The sequence below is a fragment of the Physcomitrium patens genome, chromosome 3 (assembly GCF_059467195.1).
Source record: "Physcomitrium patens ecotype Gransden chromosome 3, ASM5946719v1, whole genome shotgun sequence".
Lineage (NCBI taxonomy): Eukaryota > Viridiplantae > Streptophyta > Bryopsida > Funariales > Funariaceae > Physcomitrium > Physcomitrium patens.
Window position 1 is genome coordinate 14,874,534 of NC_143412.1, and position 17,138 is coordinate 14,891,671.

The 17,138-nt window shown below is 41.1% G+C and overlaps 3 protein-coding genes across 32 annotated transcripts; 2 read left to right on the forward strand and 1 right to left on the reverse strand.

Moving 5' to 3' along the window:
* The first annotated feature begins 1,054 nt into the window (after nt 1–1,054).
* On the forward strand, nt 1,055–4,864 carry LOC112280421 (GTPase LSG1-2). The gene is made up of 7 exons (XM_024515894.3): nt 1,055–1,734; nt 1,938–2,027; nt 2,173–2,259; nt 2,403–2,496; nt 2,641–2,697; nt 2,913–2,992; nt 3,339–4,864. The coding sequence occupies exons 1-7, from the start codon at nt 1,511–1,513 to the stop codon at nt 4,579–4,581; spliced, it is 1,875 nt and encodes a 624-aa protein (XP_024371662.1). The 5' UTR covers nt 1,055–1,510; the 3' UTR covers nt 4,582–4,864.
* Nucleotides 4,865–6,925: 2,061 nt separating this feature from the next.
* On the forward strand, nt 6,926–10,844 carry LOC112280363 (uncharacterized). Of its 3 annotated transcripts, XR_016502144.1 has the most exons (5): nt 6,927–7,188; nt 7,539–7,676; nt 8,020–8,116; nt 8,300–8,721; nt 9,176–10,844. XR_016502144.1 is itself a non-coding variant. In XM_090248887.1 (4 exons), exons 1-4 carry the CDS (start codon nt 7,083–7,085, stop codon nt 8,664–8,666), a joined length of 705 nt encoding a protein of 234 aa, XP_090105013.1. In that variant the 5' UTR covers nt 6,926–7,082; the 3' UTR covers nt 8,667–8,912. The 3 variants fall into 3 exon arrangements, 2 of the variants coding, with proteins under 2 accessions (XP_090105013.1, XP_024371541.1); XM_090248887.1 differs by lacking the exon at nt 9,176–10,844 and having other exon boundaries at nt 6,926–7,188; nt 7,542–7,676; nt 8,300–8,912; XM_024515773.3 differs by lacking the exon at nt 9,176–10,844 and having other exon boundaries at nt 8,300–8,912.
* Nucleotides 10,845–11,105: 261 nt separating this feature from the next.
* On the reverse strand, nt 11,106–16,807 carry LOC112280364 (uncharacterized). 28 transcript variants are annotated; one of them, XM_090248893.1, is made up of 7 exons: nt 16,776–16,807; nt 14,547–14,794; nt 14,046–14,311; nt 13,645–13,723; nt 12,467–12,543; nt 12,258–12,339; nt 11,106–12,061 (listed from the first exon to the last, which is right to left on the reverse strand). In XM_090248893.1, the coding sequence occupies exons 4-7, from the start codon at nt 13,702–13,704 to the stop codon at nt 11,624–11,626; spliced, it is 657 nt and encodes a 218-aa protein (XP_090105019.1). In that variant the 5' UTR covers nt 13,705–13,723; nt 14,046–14,311; nt 14,547–14,794; nt 16,776–16,807; the 3' UTR covers nt 11,106–11,623. The 28 variants fall into 28 exon arrangements, with proteins under 28 accessions (XP_090105019.1, XP_090105028.1, XP_090105020.1 ...); XM_090248902.1 differs by having other exon boundaries at nt 12,258–12,336; nt 14,046–14,251; nt 16,647–16,807; XM_090248894.1 differs by having other exon boundaries at nt 14,046–14,251; nt 16,647–16,807.
* Between the last annotated feature and the right edge of the window lie 331 nt (nt 16,808–17,138).

A 17,138-nucleotide genomic window follows, 5' to 3' on the forward strand; every position in this document is an offset into this window, starting at 1 on the left:
CAAAGTAAACAAAAAAAAAAAAAATGCTTATCTAAATTAAAATATAATTAGTTACATAAAATGTTTAGTATAAAAACAATTATCAATTTTAATTATGATTTTTACTTCTTCTATTAATTTTTCCTTTAAAACTGATATGTGTAATAGGATTTGTGCCGAACTTTAAGAAATCTTAAATAAACAGTTATAGTTAGAACAAAGCATATTAAAATGATTTAGTTTTTTAATCGAGTTATAAATATATAGATCTTCAACCTCTTGATTATTGTTATAAATTTCTCTATTCTTTCTTACATACAATTTCAGTCTGTAAGGTAAAACACAATCTTTGCATTTTTATCATATTGTAATCAACATAATCAAATCTATTTTATAAATTTATGTTCAAAAAGATAAAATTCAATTTATTTTTATCATTTAGTAGTGGATTTAATTAAAATTTTAAAATTTTAAAATTTAATCGACACTAAATTATAAATAATAGTAATTTACGATCAAATTATATTTTTTTACTTAATGTTTAATTTTAAAATAAATGTTCATGTGCTCTACAAAATCCACAAAACTCTACTTTTTTTTTAAAATGTGATATGAACCAAAGTTTTTCTTTATTGATTCAATATTTAATATTTATTATTTGTGGTGTGGACCACTTGGAAGTCAATTCCAAATGCCCTCTTTGCATGAGTTAAAAAGTACACAACCCAAGTATGGCAAAGGTCCCCCTATGAACATGAACTATTACCTTCCAATTCCTTCGCAGCTTTAGGGCATCAACGTGCAGCTTTAGTGGTTAGAGAGTGGACAAGGAAGGGGGAGGAACCCCAGAGGTACAAGTGTACCTGCCCAGCTGCCCATCACGGTTTAAAAAACACCGCTTCTACTACTCTCACCAGGGTGCGAAAGCTACAAAGAGCTGCTTGGACTGTGTTTGTTTTTGTTTCGCTGCCCGGATTCCAGGGGGCTGTGGAATCGTATCCTTCTATACGATATCCATACATATCATATACGACTTCGTTTGGCCGGGCCGGGCTGGGCTGGGGTGCCTCGCGTGGCGACCCGGGGGAGCTAGACCCGACCCGTCCTGTGTGGCATGCCTCTGCTGCTCCTTCCTCGGTCGGCTTGGCAGAAACCCTTGAGCTTCGTCGGGAAATTCTTAACTGCCAGGGCTGTTGTTGTTGCCGAGTCTTTTTAGGTTACTGGATTCGACCACTTTTCTTACATGCACAGCGTCGTCCTGCTCTGATTTCGACGTCTCATGTGTTTATTTTCTTCTCCTAACTCTCGCATCGTCCGTTATCGATTCCGTCGTTTGGAATTCGCGAGGCGGTTAATTTTTTAGGTTTTTTTTTTGGTTTTCGATCCTCCTCTTTGGCGGACTTTTGACGACGTCTTTAGTGTTTTAGAAAGGGGTTTGGAGTGATAGTCGTTATATTGCGTCTCAGGAAGTTGTTGACAGAATTTGGAGTTAAATTATCTCGTGGAAGGGTTTAGTTAGGGTTTGGAAGTCATGCCGCGGAGATCTAAGGTCCAGGCAGGGCCTGGACAGGTCCTGATCAAGCAGAGGACCCAGGCGATGATGAAGGAGAGATTGAGCAGGGCGACTGCCAAACATAATAAACCCCTTGAGTCGAAGATTGATGTGCGTGATTTGGACGATGTAATGGAGCAAGCAGAGCTTGCTGGTCAAGTTTTCTCCGCAGAGAATCCCCTTGCCGACCTCCTAGTTAAACCGTACGCTTCTGAGGAATCGTTAAACTTGCGAGATTATCTCAAATTGATGCTGTTGATTTCGCTGACTTTCTGTTACTTCCTGTTTTGCTTTTTGAGGCATCTCAACACCTGAAGAATCTGGTATGTCGTCTTGTTCGTGCAGCACTTTCGTTCCGCGAGTTTTAGGCCTAGTCTTACTGGACATGTGAATTGTGTTGGTGCAGGGAGACTGATGAGGACGCTCTCGAAGCTTCAAGGGAAGAACGTCGTGCTGAGGAGGCACTGCATGCATCAAGCCTTACCATTCCAAGGCGGTGTGTTCCTTTCACTCCGCCCTTGCAATTCATGCTACAATTGGATTGACTTTTTAGGGTCTACTTGTACTCTATCATATTAATTGTTGGAGGATTGCATGTCTGGGTTGAGGGCTGATTCAGGAATCTTTTGCGTGATCTGCAGACCCAAGTGGACATCCAGTATGACTCCACAGCAGTTGGATGTTAATGAACGTCAGCATTTCTTGGCCTGGCGACGCGGTTTGGCAGAGTAAGTGTCTCTCTCTCTCTCTCCCATTTTTTTTTTTTTTTTTTTTTTTTTTTTTTTTTTTTCCATTATGCCTTGAAGATTCTCCTTGGATTTCAGTGACAAGATTCAGAGACTTTTCTGAACAACTTGTGGATGGTTGACAGACTGGAGGATAACGAAAAGCTGGTGCTGACGCCGTTCGAAAAGAATCTCGATATATGGAGGCAATTGTGGAGAGTAGTGGAACGCTGTGACTTGGTATGTGCACCATCTATCGGTTTTTTCTGCCTGAAAAACATCCATTTTGTTGGATTCTTGTTGGTTTTGCTTTAGAATTGTGAGGATTTTTTTGAATGGATACAGTTTTGTGGTAGTTGATTAAAACTTCATTCCTGTATTCAGATTATCATGGTCGTCGATTCTCGGAACCCGCTTTTTTACCGTTGTCCCGACTTGGAGGTACGCGTTTTGAAATCATGCAACCTTTTGATCATAAACGCGTGTCATTCAGTTCGTTTTATGGTTTTTTGAAAATGATCGATAGCCCTCTCAGTCACATGACGAAGGACTTGAAGCTAATAATGTTTTTATTTCGAAATGCGTATGGATGTTATTTTTGTGTAAGCATTATCACGTATTAATGAGATTTTATTTATTTATTTATTGATGGCTAGGCCTACGTCAAGGAGCTTGACCCCCACAAGGAAACTATGATACTTTTGAATAAATCTGACCTCTTGACACGAGATGCAAGGTGCGCACTTTGTGCGAGCCATGCATATTTTTATACCTTTTACTTGTCTTTCTTATTCCTTGCTTGATACAGAGGATGACCGTTGTCTTCTACTAATATTTCTTCCATTATCTTTTCGTACTGTAGATGTGCCTCGACTCTTCGATTGTTTTTGCTTCTAGAAACAAGCACTTCATTTTTATTTATTTATTTATTTATTTTAATGATTTGTCCTTTTTTCCGATAGTAGTCTTAAATGTTGTTTCTTCTTCGTTGCTATTTTAATTATGAATGCTTTGCGGGTTCTGCCTGTGATAAAGGGTGATCCTCTTGATATTGAGTGCTAAGATTCTCACTATATTTTCAGGAAAAAATGGGCTAAATATTTAAAAGAACAGGGCATTTCGTATATGTTCTGGTCTGCTAAAATCGCCACCGCTATCCTTGAAGGGAAAGTGTCAGCGGATGCAGCTGTGCCCAAGTTAGATGAGGAAGAATCTGATGATGAAGACGCTGTTATTCTGGAACGTGAGGAACTCCTTAATCGAGTACAAAAAAAGGCTGAGGAAATCGCAGAAGCAAGGCGAAAGGCAACACAAGTGTCACTGTCTCAACATTTGGAAACGCATGGGAGCTCCTTAGGCCGGGATGTTATAGCAGCCGCTTCTGTGGCTGGGACCCCAAGTGCATCTGGTAGAGTTATGGTTGGTTTTGTCGGGTACCCCAATGTGGGGAAGTCGTCCACCATCAATGCTCTAGTTGGTCAAAAGAAAACAGGTGTAACATCTACTCCGGGCAAGACGAAACATTTTCAAACGCTTATTATGAGCGAAAGGCTGACTTTGTGCGATTGTCCCGGGCTTGTGTTTCCTTCTTTCACAAGTTCGCGGTCAGAGATGGTTGCTGCCGGAGTTCTCCCAATAGACCGAATGACTGACCATCGGGGGCCTATTCAAGTTGTGGCAAATAAAGTCCCAAGAGCAGTTCTGGAAAGTACGTATGGGTTTACTTTACCTGCACCAAAACCCTATGAACGTGCAGATAGGCCACCTACAGCAGCCGAGTTACTTAGAGCTTATGCTATGTCCCGCGGGCACGTTGCTTCTAGTGGCTTACCTGATGAGACTAGAGCTTCTAGAACTATATTGAAAGATTACCTTAGTGGAAAGTTATTATTTTGCTATGCTCCGCCTAATGAAGAACAAGCTGGGTTCTCACAAAGGATTGCTAATAGTAACGAGGATGACGATGAAGATGAAAATGATGATGAAGATGAAGACGAGCTCGTTATGGAAGATGGTTCGGACGATGATGACTTAAGTGTAGGTGATGTTGCTGAATCTTCGCAAGGCAAATTGTTAGGAGTAAATGATGCGAACATGGAGGACGTATTTGGTGATTTAGATACCTTGACAATTGGTGCTGATTTGAGAGGCCCAAAACTGAAGAAGGGGAAGGAGAAGGCACCTCACAAGATGCATAGAAAAGCTGCTCGTAAGAAAGATCGGACCTGGAGGGTCACAAACGATGGATCTGACGGGATGCCTTGTTCAGGTGTTACGCAGAAAGCTGTCAGCCATGGGGCTGCCAAAGTTCGACTTTCCGTCTGATTTGCTTGAGGTGTGGTCACAAGAGAATCCTCCATTGTGCAAATGAAGGCTTGGAACAGTGGTAGATGTCGTGGTGGCTTAAGCCGTGGATATCTGCATAATTTTGAAGAATTTTTGTAGATTCAGATGCATCTACAGTTAAGTGACTTAGAAACTTGAGATTTTTCTTAAGAGTTGGGTTAAGTGCCCGGATTATAGTCTTGACATCAATTGTACCATAGTCACTGGTTTGATGACTGGCGCATGAGGCCACATTTAAGTTTACAAAAATCTGGTTTCGCTATTGATTTTTTTTTTTTTTTCTCTTCTGGTCTCAAACCATCATCGTGGTTTTAACATAATGAAAATCAAGGATCACAAGTGATGACAGGGATGGAAAATGTACATACGTAATAATAGCCTTTCTCAAGGCTGAGGCCGATAAAGTTTGCAACTGTTTCGATTCTACGCATCCACATTTGTTTTTTTGGGCACAAAATGGACATGCTTGGGGGTGTACTTGATGCTTTAATTTGATGTGATATATATGAGTAAATTAGGTGGATATAAAAGCAACAAATTGGTGTAAGATTCTATGGTACATTTCTTATTTGAGTTTTTGTAGAATACCATGCTATTGGGAATCATTCAGGAATTCTACTTGATTGTCAACTTGGATCTGATCACAATCATGTTTTTTGTTGTGCAAGTTATATTTCATTCCCTAAAGAATATTTATTGTTGTCAAACTAGATTGTCCTCTCCAGGTATTTATTGCCTCTCTTCCATATCAAATGACTCAAATAAGCATTACTTAGCATGCAACATGTCTAAACCATACATCTTATCAATTAAAAGAAATAAATCTTTCTAATATTAAGTTCTATTAGGTAGTACTTAAATACAATTTAGAATAGTTTTTGCAAATCTATGCTCTACTTAATTTTGTTGAATATTTAATCTAAAATTTTCCCAATTACCAAAAGGAAGTATTAGAAGCAAATGTTAGTTCATTGATGGGTTCATAAAAAAAAATTTGATACTCACTTCTCCATATTTGTTTTTGGAGATATTTTTATATTATCTAAGAATTCTTTTGCTTAGTTTTCTAAGTTGTTAAGGATAAATTTATTATAATATAATATTATTAACTGAAGATCAATACAATATAGTTTATTTTTGGGAGATAAAGACAAACTCAATCTTGTGTTTTTTTCAACCTCCATATGTTGAGTAAAAACTTGAAAACTCACTAGAGATTTTTTTTTTTTTTTTTTTTTTTTTGAGTTTAAAGAAGGTACTGTTAATGTCACTATAACTTTTGCTATTGCCACCACAATTTTTGCTACTACCACTATAACTTGCCATCTACTTAACATATTTCTTAAGTATTTTTTTATTCCAAAAAAAATCTATTAATATTACTAAGAATAACAATAGGGTATTTTCTATGCATTAACTTTATTGACTGCATTACCTATATTTAGAATAACTAATTAAGAAGATGTAAAGATCAATTAAATCTCTTAAACGACTACATTACATTCAGTTTCTATTTTAATTTGAGACTGTAATAAAATTGCAATCTGATCTAATAATAAGTCTAAGTTTTTCCTTTTGAAAAATTTTAATGACTTAATTAGGGCCATTAAAATTTTAATTCACAAAGGTGCACTCAACAGAGTACTCATTCTTTTTCTTTTCAATGATTCAAATTTTCAGAATCATAGAGTATTTTTTCATGAATACTTTGAAGGATTTTCAAAATCCTAAAACCTATTGTACATTTGAGGCTGCAAACAATATGAATCTGTGAAAAATCAATATTTTTTCTCCTTTAGTTTGATGGTAATATATATATATATATATATATATATATGTTGAACTTATGCATTCAGAATAGTAAAATACTTTTGGGTGTAATTGTTTTTCGGATAAAATATAAACGATGACACACTAAGCTATGTGAAGTAAAATAAGTCTATTTGTATGTATTGAATTAAGGTTGAAGGTATTGTATTAAGTATTGAAACATTACTACTGTACTTAATATAGTCTCTAGCCATGTAATGCTCAAAATAGTCTGACTAATACAACAAACCTATGGTACATTTATTTACTTATGCATCCATCCATGTTTCATCCATCCATATTCATCTACGATAGCAAACATCAGCACATCTACGTATCTGGGTCCTTAGGAAGATCTACAGAACCAGTGATTTGTCGAGGAGTCTACGTTTCGGAAGGCAGAATGTACCACCTGAGGGGGCTGGCTCTGCGGCGGAGTTCACGAAGTGATCGAAACTGGAGGCGCTGAGAGAGAGAGTTTCGGCGCCGTCGTGGACTTCCTTCCTTTCAGAATACTTAATGTAATCACGAATAAGAACCCAGTTTATTTTTAGTGGCACTATTGGGCTTTGGAGACTTGGAGTAGAGTAACTTGCAGTGAGTAGGATGTGCCGGTGGTCGTCGTTATAGAACACAGGGGAATTCTCTGGTGGCTCCTGCTGACGACGATCATGATGTTCAACAACAACAACAACCGTGACAGCCAATACACTACTGCGTCTAATTCTAGCGTCCCCCCCACCCAGCAGAACCAAGCAGTAGTCTATCTGAACTCTGGTGCGGTTTCCTGTCTTGTCTGCTTCTCTATCTCTCTCAATATATATACAGTTGCTTCTTATTGCTTCAGTGTCCGTATGCCTCATGTGTTTCATTAGGGCGGCCAGTCGTCATGGAGGTGATCGATTCACGCTGTGATCGGACCACCAGCCCCTTGACAGTGCGAGAAGAGTTGCCAGTTTCGCCAGCATTTCCTCTTTAATCTTCGTCGATCAATAGGAGGTGTTGTGCTGGTGGTGCTGTGTGTTTCCGTGGATCGTGTCTAGTGGATTGTTGAAGGTGGCGATTTCTTCTCAGTGTAATTGTGATTTACGAGGAGAGTATTGACTCATTAATGTTGCCACAATAAGGAGATGGCGACGAGGATAATCCAAACAGGAGGAGGAAGCCGGAAGAGGACTCTGAGAATAAATTTGAATGCCGCTTCTGTGACATGAAGTTCCCCAAATCCCAGGCTCTGGGTGGACACATGAATCGTCACCGGGTGGGTGAGTGCCGTTAATTTTTTTATTTATTGCTGCTGTTGCTGTTATTTTAAACTACTGAAGCTTGATTCAGAAGCCAACCCAGTTTTGATATCCTTAGGTCATGAGGCCAAACATTCGCACACTTCTCATCCTTTTCCTTCACCCGCTCCCGCTGAATTATCCCTTTTTTTCTTTTTTTTCTTTCTTTGTTCCATTTTTCTTCCTAGTATTATTCATATGTTAAGGGATCTAGTAAAGAACACACACAAACACAGAGATGTGTGTGTCTATATGTATATATATATATATATATATATGTATATAAATGGATATGTGCATCTCACTTTTATTCACCTTATTTCAGAGAGAGAACAGGAGGAGATACAAAAGGCAAGAAATCTTCTAATTGCACAGCAGCTTCCTCCACCGTATTATGCGGGTGCACAATATTATTCTCGAATGTGTGTTCACCATCCTCAAGCTTTTTACAATTACTAGTTTTCTACTACCAAGTTCTAAAATCTTTTTTTTTTTTTTTTTTTTTTTTTCGCTGTTATTTTAAAATCTTCTCATTGAACTAGATGTTTCCAGATCTGTTTAGTTTCTCTTCTATTTTTACAACTTTGGTGAACTTGAATTTACAGGGATGGTGCAAGCACTTCTGTTGATCCGACTGGAAATTTTCCTTCAACTGGAGGCTCCTTCATGACACCTCAGCTGCCATTCTATCAACCTCAAGCTCAATCGAGTGTGCAAAACTGGCTAGGGAACCAAATCACGCGCCCTATGGAAAGGCCTTCTGAAGCTGCGGAGACGTCGGTGCACTTACGTGGAAATTCCTCCCGTTCACAACACACACAATCTGAATTACCGCCCAGAAGCACACAATTCACACAATCTGAACCAACACCCAGAAGTACACAATTCACGCGATCTGAGCCCCAATCTAATTGGCTACAAGCTACACAGCATTCTGATTCAGACGTCGATGGCTTGGAATACATTAATTAGTGGTTGGATTATGATACTGTGCATGTAGAAGACCCTGGAAGCTTAGGTGTGCAAGGTGAGGAATTCAAGAAGTTAGTCGGCCCTGCCTCACATATACATCCTTACAGAATGTAACATATATCTCTTCAGAAACTAGACAGGCAATCACTCAAACTGTGAATGAGACTGGCTTAAATTGATAATCAACCCGGGCCTTGGATTCTCCGCCATGCTTAGGTTTCTAGGGCAGGTCTTGCCTTTTTCGAACATTGGCTGCAGTTGTTGTCGTCACAGTTTGGACGTTTATACATGTTTGTGTGGGAGTTGGGTCTCATTTTAGGAGGTTTTGAAGTGAAAACCACTCTACATCTTGCCATGGGCTGGTTTTGTAGCAGAAGTTGAGCATGTTTGATGTTCCCGGACCTTGTACACTATCGAGGGTTTGTGTGGCTGTGCTTAACACATCGTTGCGAAATTTCCTTCTTATTCAAAATCTATTTTGATTTTACTCGAAACATTTCTGAATGCAGGATAGACAGATAGATGCAGGACAGACACTAAATATGTTTTGAAACGCAATTTGGACCCTTCAAGCAAGAAGAAAACTCAGAACCACCTGAATAGCTGAACGCAGCAAATTCAAAAGATCGGATGATATACGTGTGTGTGTGTGTATATATATATATATATATATATATATATTATTGCAGGAAAAACAGATCACGTTGAGATGGCAAGAATGAACGGGAGAAAAAGCTAAAGCCAGTTGAATGTATTAAGTGGTTATTTGAAATTTCTGCTTGTACCGGTGATGCAACTTCATCTCTGCAACGATTAGGAAGCCTGTGGACGATTACAGAAACTGTGCTTTTGGTAAAATTATAGAACAGATTGCCCGAGAACTGAGAAAGGATAAAAATGATGCTCACGGGGAAAAAAAAGCAGATAGAGATTTCAAAATGGCATATAGAGCTGGTGATCGCAAAGAGCTAGCGTCAGAATTACTTTTCAAGCTCGAAATGCTGCAGTATTAAAACCACATATCTATGAAGTCAGACATGGGTGAACATCTAAACTATGGAGGATTGAATATTCGAATGCCCCATAGTGTCAGCGAAGTGGAGAACACAAGGCGAATCATATCCCGAAATCAGTCGGAAAATCACCATGCAACGAGAGATGTTGTCAGGTCCATAATTGAAATTAGATTTAAGTAAAGTACTAAAGAGAGCAACACGTACATATTGTGGGATCTTCAATGCAAAACCTGCTCATAGATGGTCCTAGAAACTTTTTAAGTACAGGAGTCTTGGAATTGTTTTCTGGTGGTCCTTGTGCAGAGGGATTCTTACTCTCCAAGTGAACATAAAGAATGCAAGTTCCTGAGCAGTACATTCAAACAAAGGGAGCATGTAGGTAGACCCGGTGCATTTGGAACACGTTTCTACTCTTATTCCTGACAGTACTCGTAAAATGAGACTTCCGGATAGCTCAAATTAGGAATTCCGTAGAATCGTTATTTATTATGCTGTCTTGCAGACCTCGCAATTCAAACCCATTTTCAAATCATAGAAATAAGGAACTGTTCAAAATTCATGAATGGCCCTTCAAGAGGAATGGGAAAATCTAATGCGAAAGTTGTAGGTGGTAAATGTAGAAAGCGGTATGTAATGCTGGAGAGAACTTTGAACGGCAGGCTGAGTTCAACTGCAACGGAAGCATCTCGAACGAATGGAAGTTTTTAACTACAATGGGAATGGTTGGTATGCCAGCTTCGGATTCCTTGTGGTTAATCATTAGACTGCAGGATGGTTAGGAGAGAAGCAGAAAGTGATGGTCTCATAAAACATCAACCAAGAGCGGTTGTGGCGTCTAAGATAGACTAATCGTGTACACAATGTGGACTTCGAATAACCGGTGCTTCACATGATCTCGAACTCGTATCCAAAACTTATTTGTCGGGTGCAAGTTTTCTTTCACCAGTAAGTTTGAGAGTTAAATTTACCAATACGTAGAATCTTTTAACTCAGAGCATGAGCTACCATTTGTTAGGAGAAGTACTTTCTCTTGCAAGTATTCATCCAAAGCACTTCGACTTTTCTAATCTCATTTAGATTTCATCATTGTAGTGGATCGCTTCCCGAACAATTCATTGTGCACATCGTGCTAATTTGGAAGAAATAGATCTATTGCACAGAAGCTTCATCTCTCCAGTGGACACATTTGAGTTCCGGTGTTTATTTTAAACACTCCATTGGCTTACATCTTGCTAAATTATGGCTTACAAAGCAGTCAATTAAGTTGAAGATCACTGACTGCCACTCATTTCATGATGGAAGATAGATGCTTGTCTTTTGAGGATGTGCTACAGTGAGTTCGTTGTCTGCAGTTATTAACAGCATGTAACATTCATGTATCTGACCAATACATTTCAGAACCCTTGCAAAGTGAACACAAAGATATTCAAATGATGAATCAGAGTCTTGGCATTCGATGCTAACCGAGCTGCAGCTGGTAGTTACAGAAGGGTCGTCATTCAGATAATGAATCAAATTTTTTTCGAATTCGTTGCTAACCGAGTTGCAGCTAGTACTTACAGAGGGGTCGTCATTCAAGCACCTGCACTCAGAGATCGTTGTACACTACGTTGGCGATTTACACTATACTGCAAGATCTTGCTCCTCAGTCTGTTGGGAGCAGGACCTTGACAGAAATATCTTTGTCCTGAGCATGCAGAGATCCCATAAACCAGACTGCACAAAATTGTGAAGCACTAGGGTGTGGCACTTCTTTGTCTAGTACGCCTTCTCAACAAACCTCCCTTGGTTGATCTGCTTCGATTTCTATCAACTTGACTCTCAAGGAAGCAGTCAGAACCTCCACACTGTCGAGCTGCTCCTACATAAATCCAATACAAGTACGTCCAAATCTTCGGAAGCTTTAAAGAGCATTGGAAACTGGTAGCCATTTTTGGGAGTTTAATTCAGACTGCTCCCATCAGATCCCTTCAAGTAGGAAGCTTCAGAGTCATCGGTCCCCTGGCCGTGGCCGTTACCACCGTCTCCTCGGTGGCCAAGCGGGGAGGAGCACCCCAGGTCCGTCCCGTTTCCACCATGCATGTCGCCCTGCATTGCCAAACCCATTTGGCTCTGATCCCGCCCTCCATCAGAATATCCTGGCGAAGCCTGGGATCCATTGCCTCCGATGCCGCGGTCCGTGGACATCATGTGTATTGAGCCCCCTCCCCCGGAGAGCAGGCTTTGTTGACTGTAGAAGTTCTGCTGCGATGCTTGTTGGCTGTGCTGAAGGTAGGAAGGGATCATACTGTTCTGTTGGCTCATCATCCGGAGTTGTTGCTGCTGTTGCATGTACTGCTGAGCTGGTTGCATGGTTGGCGCCGGCGCAGGTGCTGGCATCTGAGCAAGTGACCCAAATTTGTTTTCTTGAGTTTTCAACGTGGAGGAGAGTGAAAGGATTTTACATGAATTTGAATAGAAAAATAAATAATATAGTATAATATAATATAATAATCTTTATCTTCTTATCCTGACGTTTTTCCACTATATTACAGGTTTTCTAAGGTGTGCTTTACCTCGTGAAGAAGCAACATACCTGCGAAGATGGGCCTTGTGGCTGAGCATCAGCTATGGCAGCCAAATACATGAGATTCTGCTGCAACTTCGCTTGATACCTGCTATGGCATTGAAGTGCAAGTTAGCAGAGTGCATTCACATGGCATGTACACTTCCCGTTGCTTCTGAAAACTTCCATCGTCGCCAATATTGTAAGGAATTCCAGAGGGAGAGAGAATCGTCACTTACGTTGCACACTCATTGAGCTTGCCGAGGTTTTGGTTGTCGAGGATAGCGAGAATCAACTGCTTATTCTCGTCCAAGTACTGTGGACCAAATTCCAAACGACTCCATGTCAGACTGGATAGCAGCAATTGAGCCACAAAAACAAGACAATCAAGGATAATCAACCTCGAGAGTAGATATCCCCTGGCATCTACATGTCACCATGGTTTGCGAACTCATCTGTGTCTGGGAACAATTATCTGCACCGAAAAAATTAGGTGCAGCCTAACGTGACTCTAGGATCTTTCAGGAAATGGCCAGGCCTTTGCAGAGAGGGCCACATATTATTATTATAATAATAAAAGATGGAACTATTAAAAAAAGATAAATTACAAAAAATATATATTAGGCGCTACAAAAGTAGTGTCTCCTTTGCCTGACAAAGTTCGATCTGCGATTCCCAAGGAAGATTTTCTGGCACTGTGTATCAGGACCCACTAACAGAGGCGGTCGTGGCCATGCTCGTGCTCACCGCACTCTGCTGTATCAGAAGAGAGAACTTTTCCTCTACCTTACCACAGTAACTGGGGTTCGTACTCTGGTGATTGGATTGATTTTAGTATTATAAATTTTTGAACCGAAAGCTTGAACTTGCTGAACAAGCAGTAGTTGGGTCTCAAACTCGGCTGTAAAGTACAACCGGGCCCACAAACACAAAGGCCCACAAATCTATGTGAACGATCGCCAACCCCAATGCTGCGTGGTTTTCATACATAATCCTCCTGGCAACATGTTGCCAATGGGTACAGATGGATGGAACCCATCCCACTGCCCATGATTTTTCGCTGGGAGGGACATGGGGCCTAGGCGTAGTTGGTTTTACGATCGTCCCTCAGAGACTGTGAAGAAGCTGCAGCAACTCTAATTGTCCTCGAAGAATACCAGTCATTGATACTAGTATGCTTACCAAGAGTGCTTGAGCAGGAAGCTAGCACCACAAGCTCAAGATATGCGGATGCTAATTGAAATTCTCAGCATTCTACACATTCTGTATACGAGACATAATTTCGGGAGCGTACTCGTGCAGGACTCAATGGAAACATAAGTCGAAGAAAGTAGAAACTCGGAGTTACTACACCAAGAAGTTAAGATAAAGGTTGAACACTATGTGCTTAAAACCCTGGCATGAGGGTGGGACATACCTTCTGAATGAGCTCCGTTGTGATGTTGGAGCTGGCATACGTCGCCATGTGCTGCATCATGGATTATCTCTTCACCTACCTACATTCACATTAAAGCGACTATCAGTACAGAAACCATGTCGAGCATAAACGAATGAGAGGATCTAGAGAACTGTCACTAGACTACAGACGATGACTTGCGTTTCGGAATGTGCATGACGATAGACCGTTTGTTTCGTGAAGTCTGGAGGGATAAAAGATGGCGGAGAAATGAAGATTAATGTTGAGAAGGCGAGCAATTCAGATCTTATGATCAAGTCTTACCAAACCAATTGCCCATTGCCTGCTTCAGATTATAGAAGCTCTCTAACGCAATTAGCATGAACAACTGGTAGCTCAAAGCCTGATGAAGAACAACTTACACAAGACCAGGCATCTTCTGCATACGTTCAAACTTCTCGTCTTCGCACCTTTGTTATGTTGTTAAAGGATATACTCTCAACCAGATACACTTCATCCAGACGCTACGGGCTCAAACCAGATGCCACCAAGTGCTTACATCGTGCATGTCCAACTCAATAATTCTCGTCAACCCAACTCGTCATGATAGAGAGTAGTAACGAGGACCCTTGCCAAGTTTTGAGGACAAAATAGACGGTTCAGAAAAGAGTTCAATCGCATCAGACAACTGCAAAAATTGCGGAAAGCAATATTCAGCAACTCTTCTACACAGATGCTTCGTGAAGCAGCTTGTGTCCGACATAGCACAAAGCAATGACGCTGCTCAGTCAGCACTAATGTTGATCACCCAGAGAATTGTGAAACGTCAAAGATCTAAAAATGATAAACATTTGACGCAGGTCGTTTTCTCCTCGGAGACAAGATCTAATGTCGGTATTGTACACTTCGAGCACAACTAGTACCTGAGAGGTGGAATGTAGCTGGCTGCTAGCTGGCTGGACTTGCGCAGTTATGAAGACTTGGCTAGCGTAACAGGGAAAAGTCAGTCAAGGAGATACTGGTCGACAGACTCGCCATGAAGGAGGCTGACTGGGTGCACCTGAGGGAGCGCCTCACACGTGCACACACGCTTGAGAGACAGCTTCCTCGTTTCTAATTTTCGACAGTGGTAAGTAGTGACTCTCGGTTACGCCTCAGCCTCTGAAGTCTACTGCAGAACCATCGTTTACAAACTCCATAGTCAAACCAACAAATTAATCAAGCATTTAACTCAAGTTATAAGATACCTAATCTTTAACTCTACCTTTTATAAACACAACGGTTTGTAGGGGATGAGAACTGGAGAACACCGAGGGCTGATCAACCAAAACCGGAATGACCGGAATATCGATGACCGTTGTTAGCTAGGATTGAACTGAAGCAATTTCTGATCCTCGGCGAAAACGCAAGTGCACGCTTGTACTTCATCAACGGCAACCCAACCCAATCATGTCACTTGTCTCAATTGGACTAAGTCAAACGCTCGAGAAAACTCGTCTATTCTTCATTGCCTAGATGACTTCCAAGTGGCATTCAGCACTCCGCTGATGAATATTTAAGGAGGATCATGCTCAACCAGCTACAATCAGTGAAGATGAGATCCCAGGACGAGATGACGAAATATCCTTCCTGTCCTAGAGCTGAAGTTCATTTTAAGTATCATAAGAACATAATGCCACAGCGATATATATTTGTAGTATCTTCGAAGAGAGGATTGGAGAGCTACCACTCTACACTATCTTTGGCACATTCTCCACCTATTGTGGGACTATGAAACAGCGACCACATTCAGAGCGGAGGCCAGATTCTCCTAACGCTGTTGTTATTAGTGTATATAGCATAAGGAATTCAATGAACCGGGAAATCCCTCGATGTAAGGAACGTCCAAAAAGTACCCAAACATAGCACATAAATGCCAACCGACAAGAAATGACCTGTTCCTGTTCAGTCGGACGATGAAAGAAAGCTTTAGAAGATTCAGACAAGAAGGGACTCGGCGTAAAATCAAGGGTCGAAGTTCAAAAGTGTCAACACAAAGTTCGTCAATGCTGACAAGGTTCTTAAAAGTTGTGCGGTTTGATGAATCGAAAGTTGCGGCGGCGATGTGCTAACTCGTATCTGTTAACGCCGATGAAAAGTGCCTTTTTAGGGAGCCTAGATAAACAACACCTGAGATGTAGGCTGGGAGCTAGAGAAGGGAACTAAATGAAAATGACGAGCTCTGAGAGTGTTACGCCGTCTTCGCGAAGCAAGCAAGGAATTGGGGCTCTCTAGCAAAGCAGAATCAACGAACGCTTCAAAGTAGTACAAATTAGGCTCAAGTCTGAAGCAACTGTGAAACTATGACAAACGACTGAAACTACACATCAATGTATATTTCAGCTCATCTCACTCACGGTTCCAAACCTGGCTTTGACATATTATCTTGAGCAGTGTAGTCTCGACACTGATATGCGGCGAGGATATCCGACAGCTAGAGCAGACGATGTTCGAATTAACATTGAAAATTCGATTGAACATGAAGAAATTGCACCTCCCAGGCTACCTCCGCGATGAAGCAACATATGGGCATTGTCTAGAAACTCTCCAATGTTTAATCAGGAAGTAAGGAGGCCACTGCTACAGGCCCCCAAAAAAAGAAAATCTCGTGAAAAGACTTAAGGCATCACAAGAAGAAAAAGGAGGAAAGAGAAAATGAAAAAATCAGTCGCAGAAAGCTCTAATATATCGGCGGTGTTGCAATTGTTCCCTCACTTAGTCCCATGTATCACCGACACAGCGATGCCCGTTGAGGCCACAATGCCAGACACTAACCAGACATGGACAAAAAGGAGAAGGAGAAGAAGCAGACGAAGAAAATTAAAAATACTAGCCATCCAAGCCCCACGGAGGTTACAAAGAGAGATAGAGAAGTATTGGGTCCTAACTTGTGTCAGCTGCAACAGGCAGGCAACAAGCGTGCTCACGAAGATCAGAAGGGAGATATGGCAGCAGCAGGTGGAATGGCAGTGAGCCCCACCCACCTGCACAAGCAACTCAAAGCAGCAAGGTCTGGACCGCACTGATGAGCTGATCGATGACTCGCCGCTAAGCTGGAGAACCGTGACTGCAGAAACTGGAGGCGTGAAAGATGGGGAAATTGCAGTCGTTACCAGCATAGACTGTGGAAGTTGTGGCAGTCGTAGTAGCGCAGAGTGGGGGAGACACTGCACCTGCGCCGCTTTTAAGACCACAGATGGTGGGGTAGCGAGCTGGAGGAATGGACTCGGAACGGGGGAAGAATAGAAGAAGGAGACGAAGAAGGCTCTTGCCTATGATCGTCGCATCGACCCCCCTCCCCCCCACCTTGCAATGTACATCAAAAAAGTCAGAACACCTCAACATGCACAGATATATCAGTTTCTCAACCTAGAACCCTTGGAATTCATCTTATCCACTGATTCAAACTGCTATTATAATTCTGAGAAATACAATAAATATATATATTTATATATAGGAATCTAGACAACTCCAGG

What these genes read in the sequence shown, in the direction of transcription:
- LOC112280421 (XM_024515894.3), top strand. Translation starts at nt 1,511, where the DNA reads ATGCCGCGGAGATCTAAGGTCCAGGCAGGGCCTGGACAGGTCCTGATC. An exon ending in AGCCTTACCATTCCAAGGCG is followed by an intron (nt 2,028 to 2,172) that starts GTGTGTTCCTTT and finishes CGTGATCTGCAG; the next exon opens with ACCCAAGTGGACATCCAGTA. An exon ending in ACCGTTGTCCCGACTTGGAG is followed by an intron (nt 2,698 to 2,912) that starts GTACGCGTTTTG and finishes ATTGATGGCTAG; the next exon opens with GCCTACGTCAAGGAGCTTGA.
- LOC112280363 (XM_024515773.3), top strand. Translation starts at nt 7,083, where the DNA reads ATGATGTTCAACAACAACAACAACCGTGACAGCCAATACACTACTGCG. An exon ending in AGTAGTCTATCTGAACTCTG is followed by an intron (nt 7,189 to 7,538) that starts GTGCGGTTTCCT and finishes TGCCACAATAAG; the next exon opens with GAGATGGCGACGAGGATAAT. An exon ending in GCACAATATTATTCTCGAAT is followed by an intron (nt 8,117 to 8,299) that starts GTGTGTTCACCA and finishes TTGAATTTACAG; the next exon opens with GGATGGTGCAAGCACTTCTG.
- LOC112280364 (XM_024515787.3), bottom strand. Translation starts at nt 13,704, where the DNA reads ATGATGCAGCACATGGCGACGTATGCCAGCTCCAACATCACAACGGAG. An exon ending in AAGCTCAATGAGTGTGCAAC is followed by an intron (nt 12,340 to 12,466) that starts GTAAGTGACGAT and finishes TCAATGCCATAG; the next exon opens with CAGGTATCAAGCGAAGTTGC. An exon ending in CACAAGGCCCATCTTCGCAG is followed by an intron (nt 12,062 to 12,257) that starts GTATGTTGCTTC and finishes TCACTTGCTCAG; the next exon opens with ATGCCAGCACCTGCGCCGGC.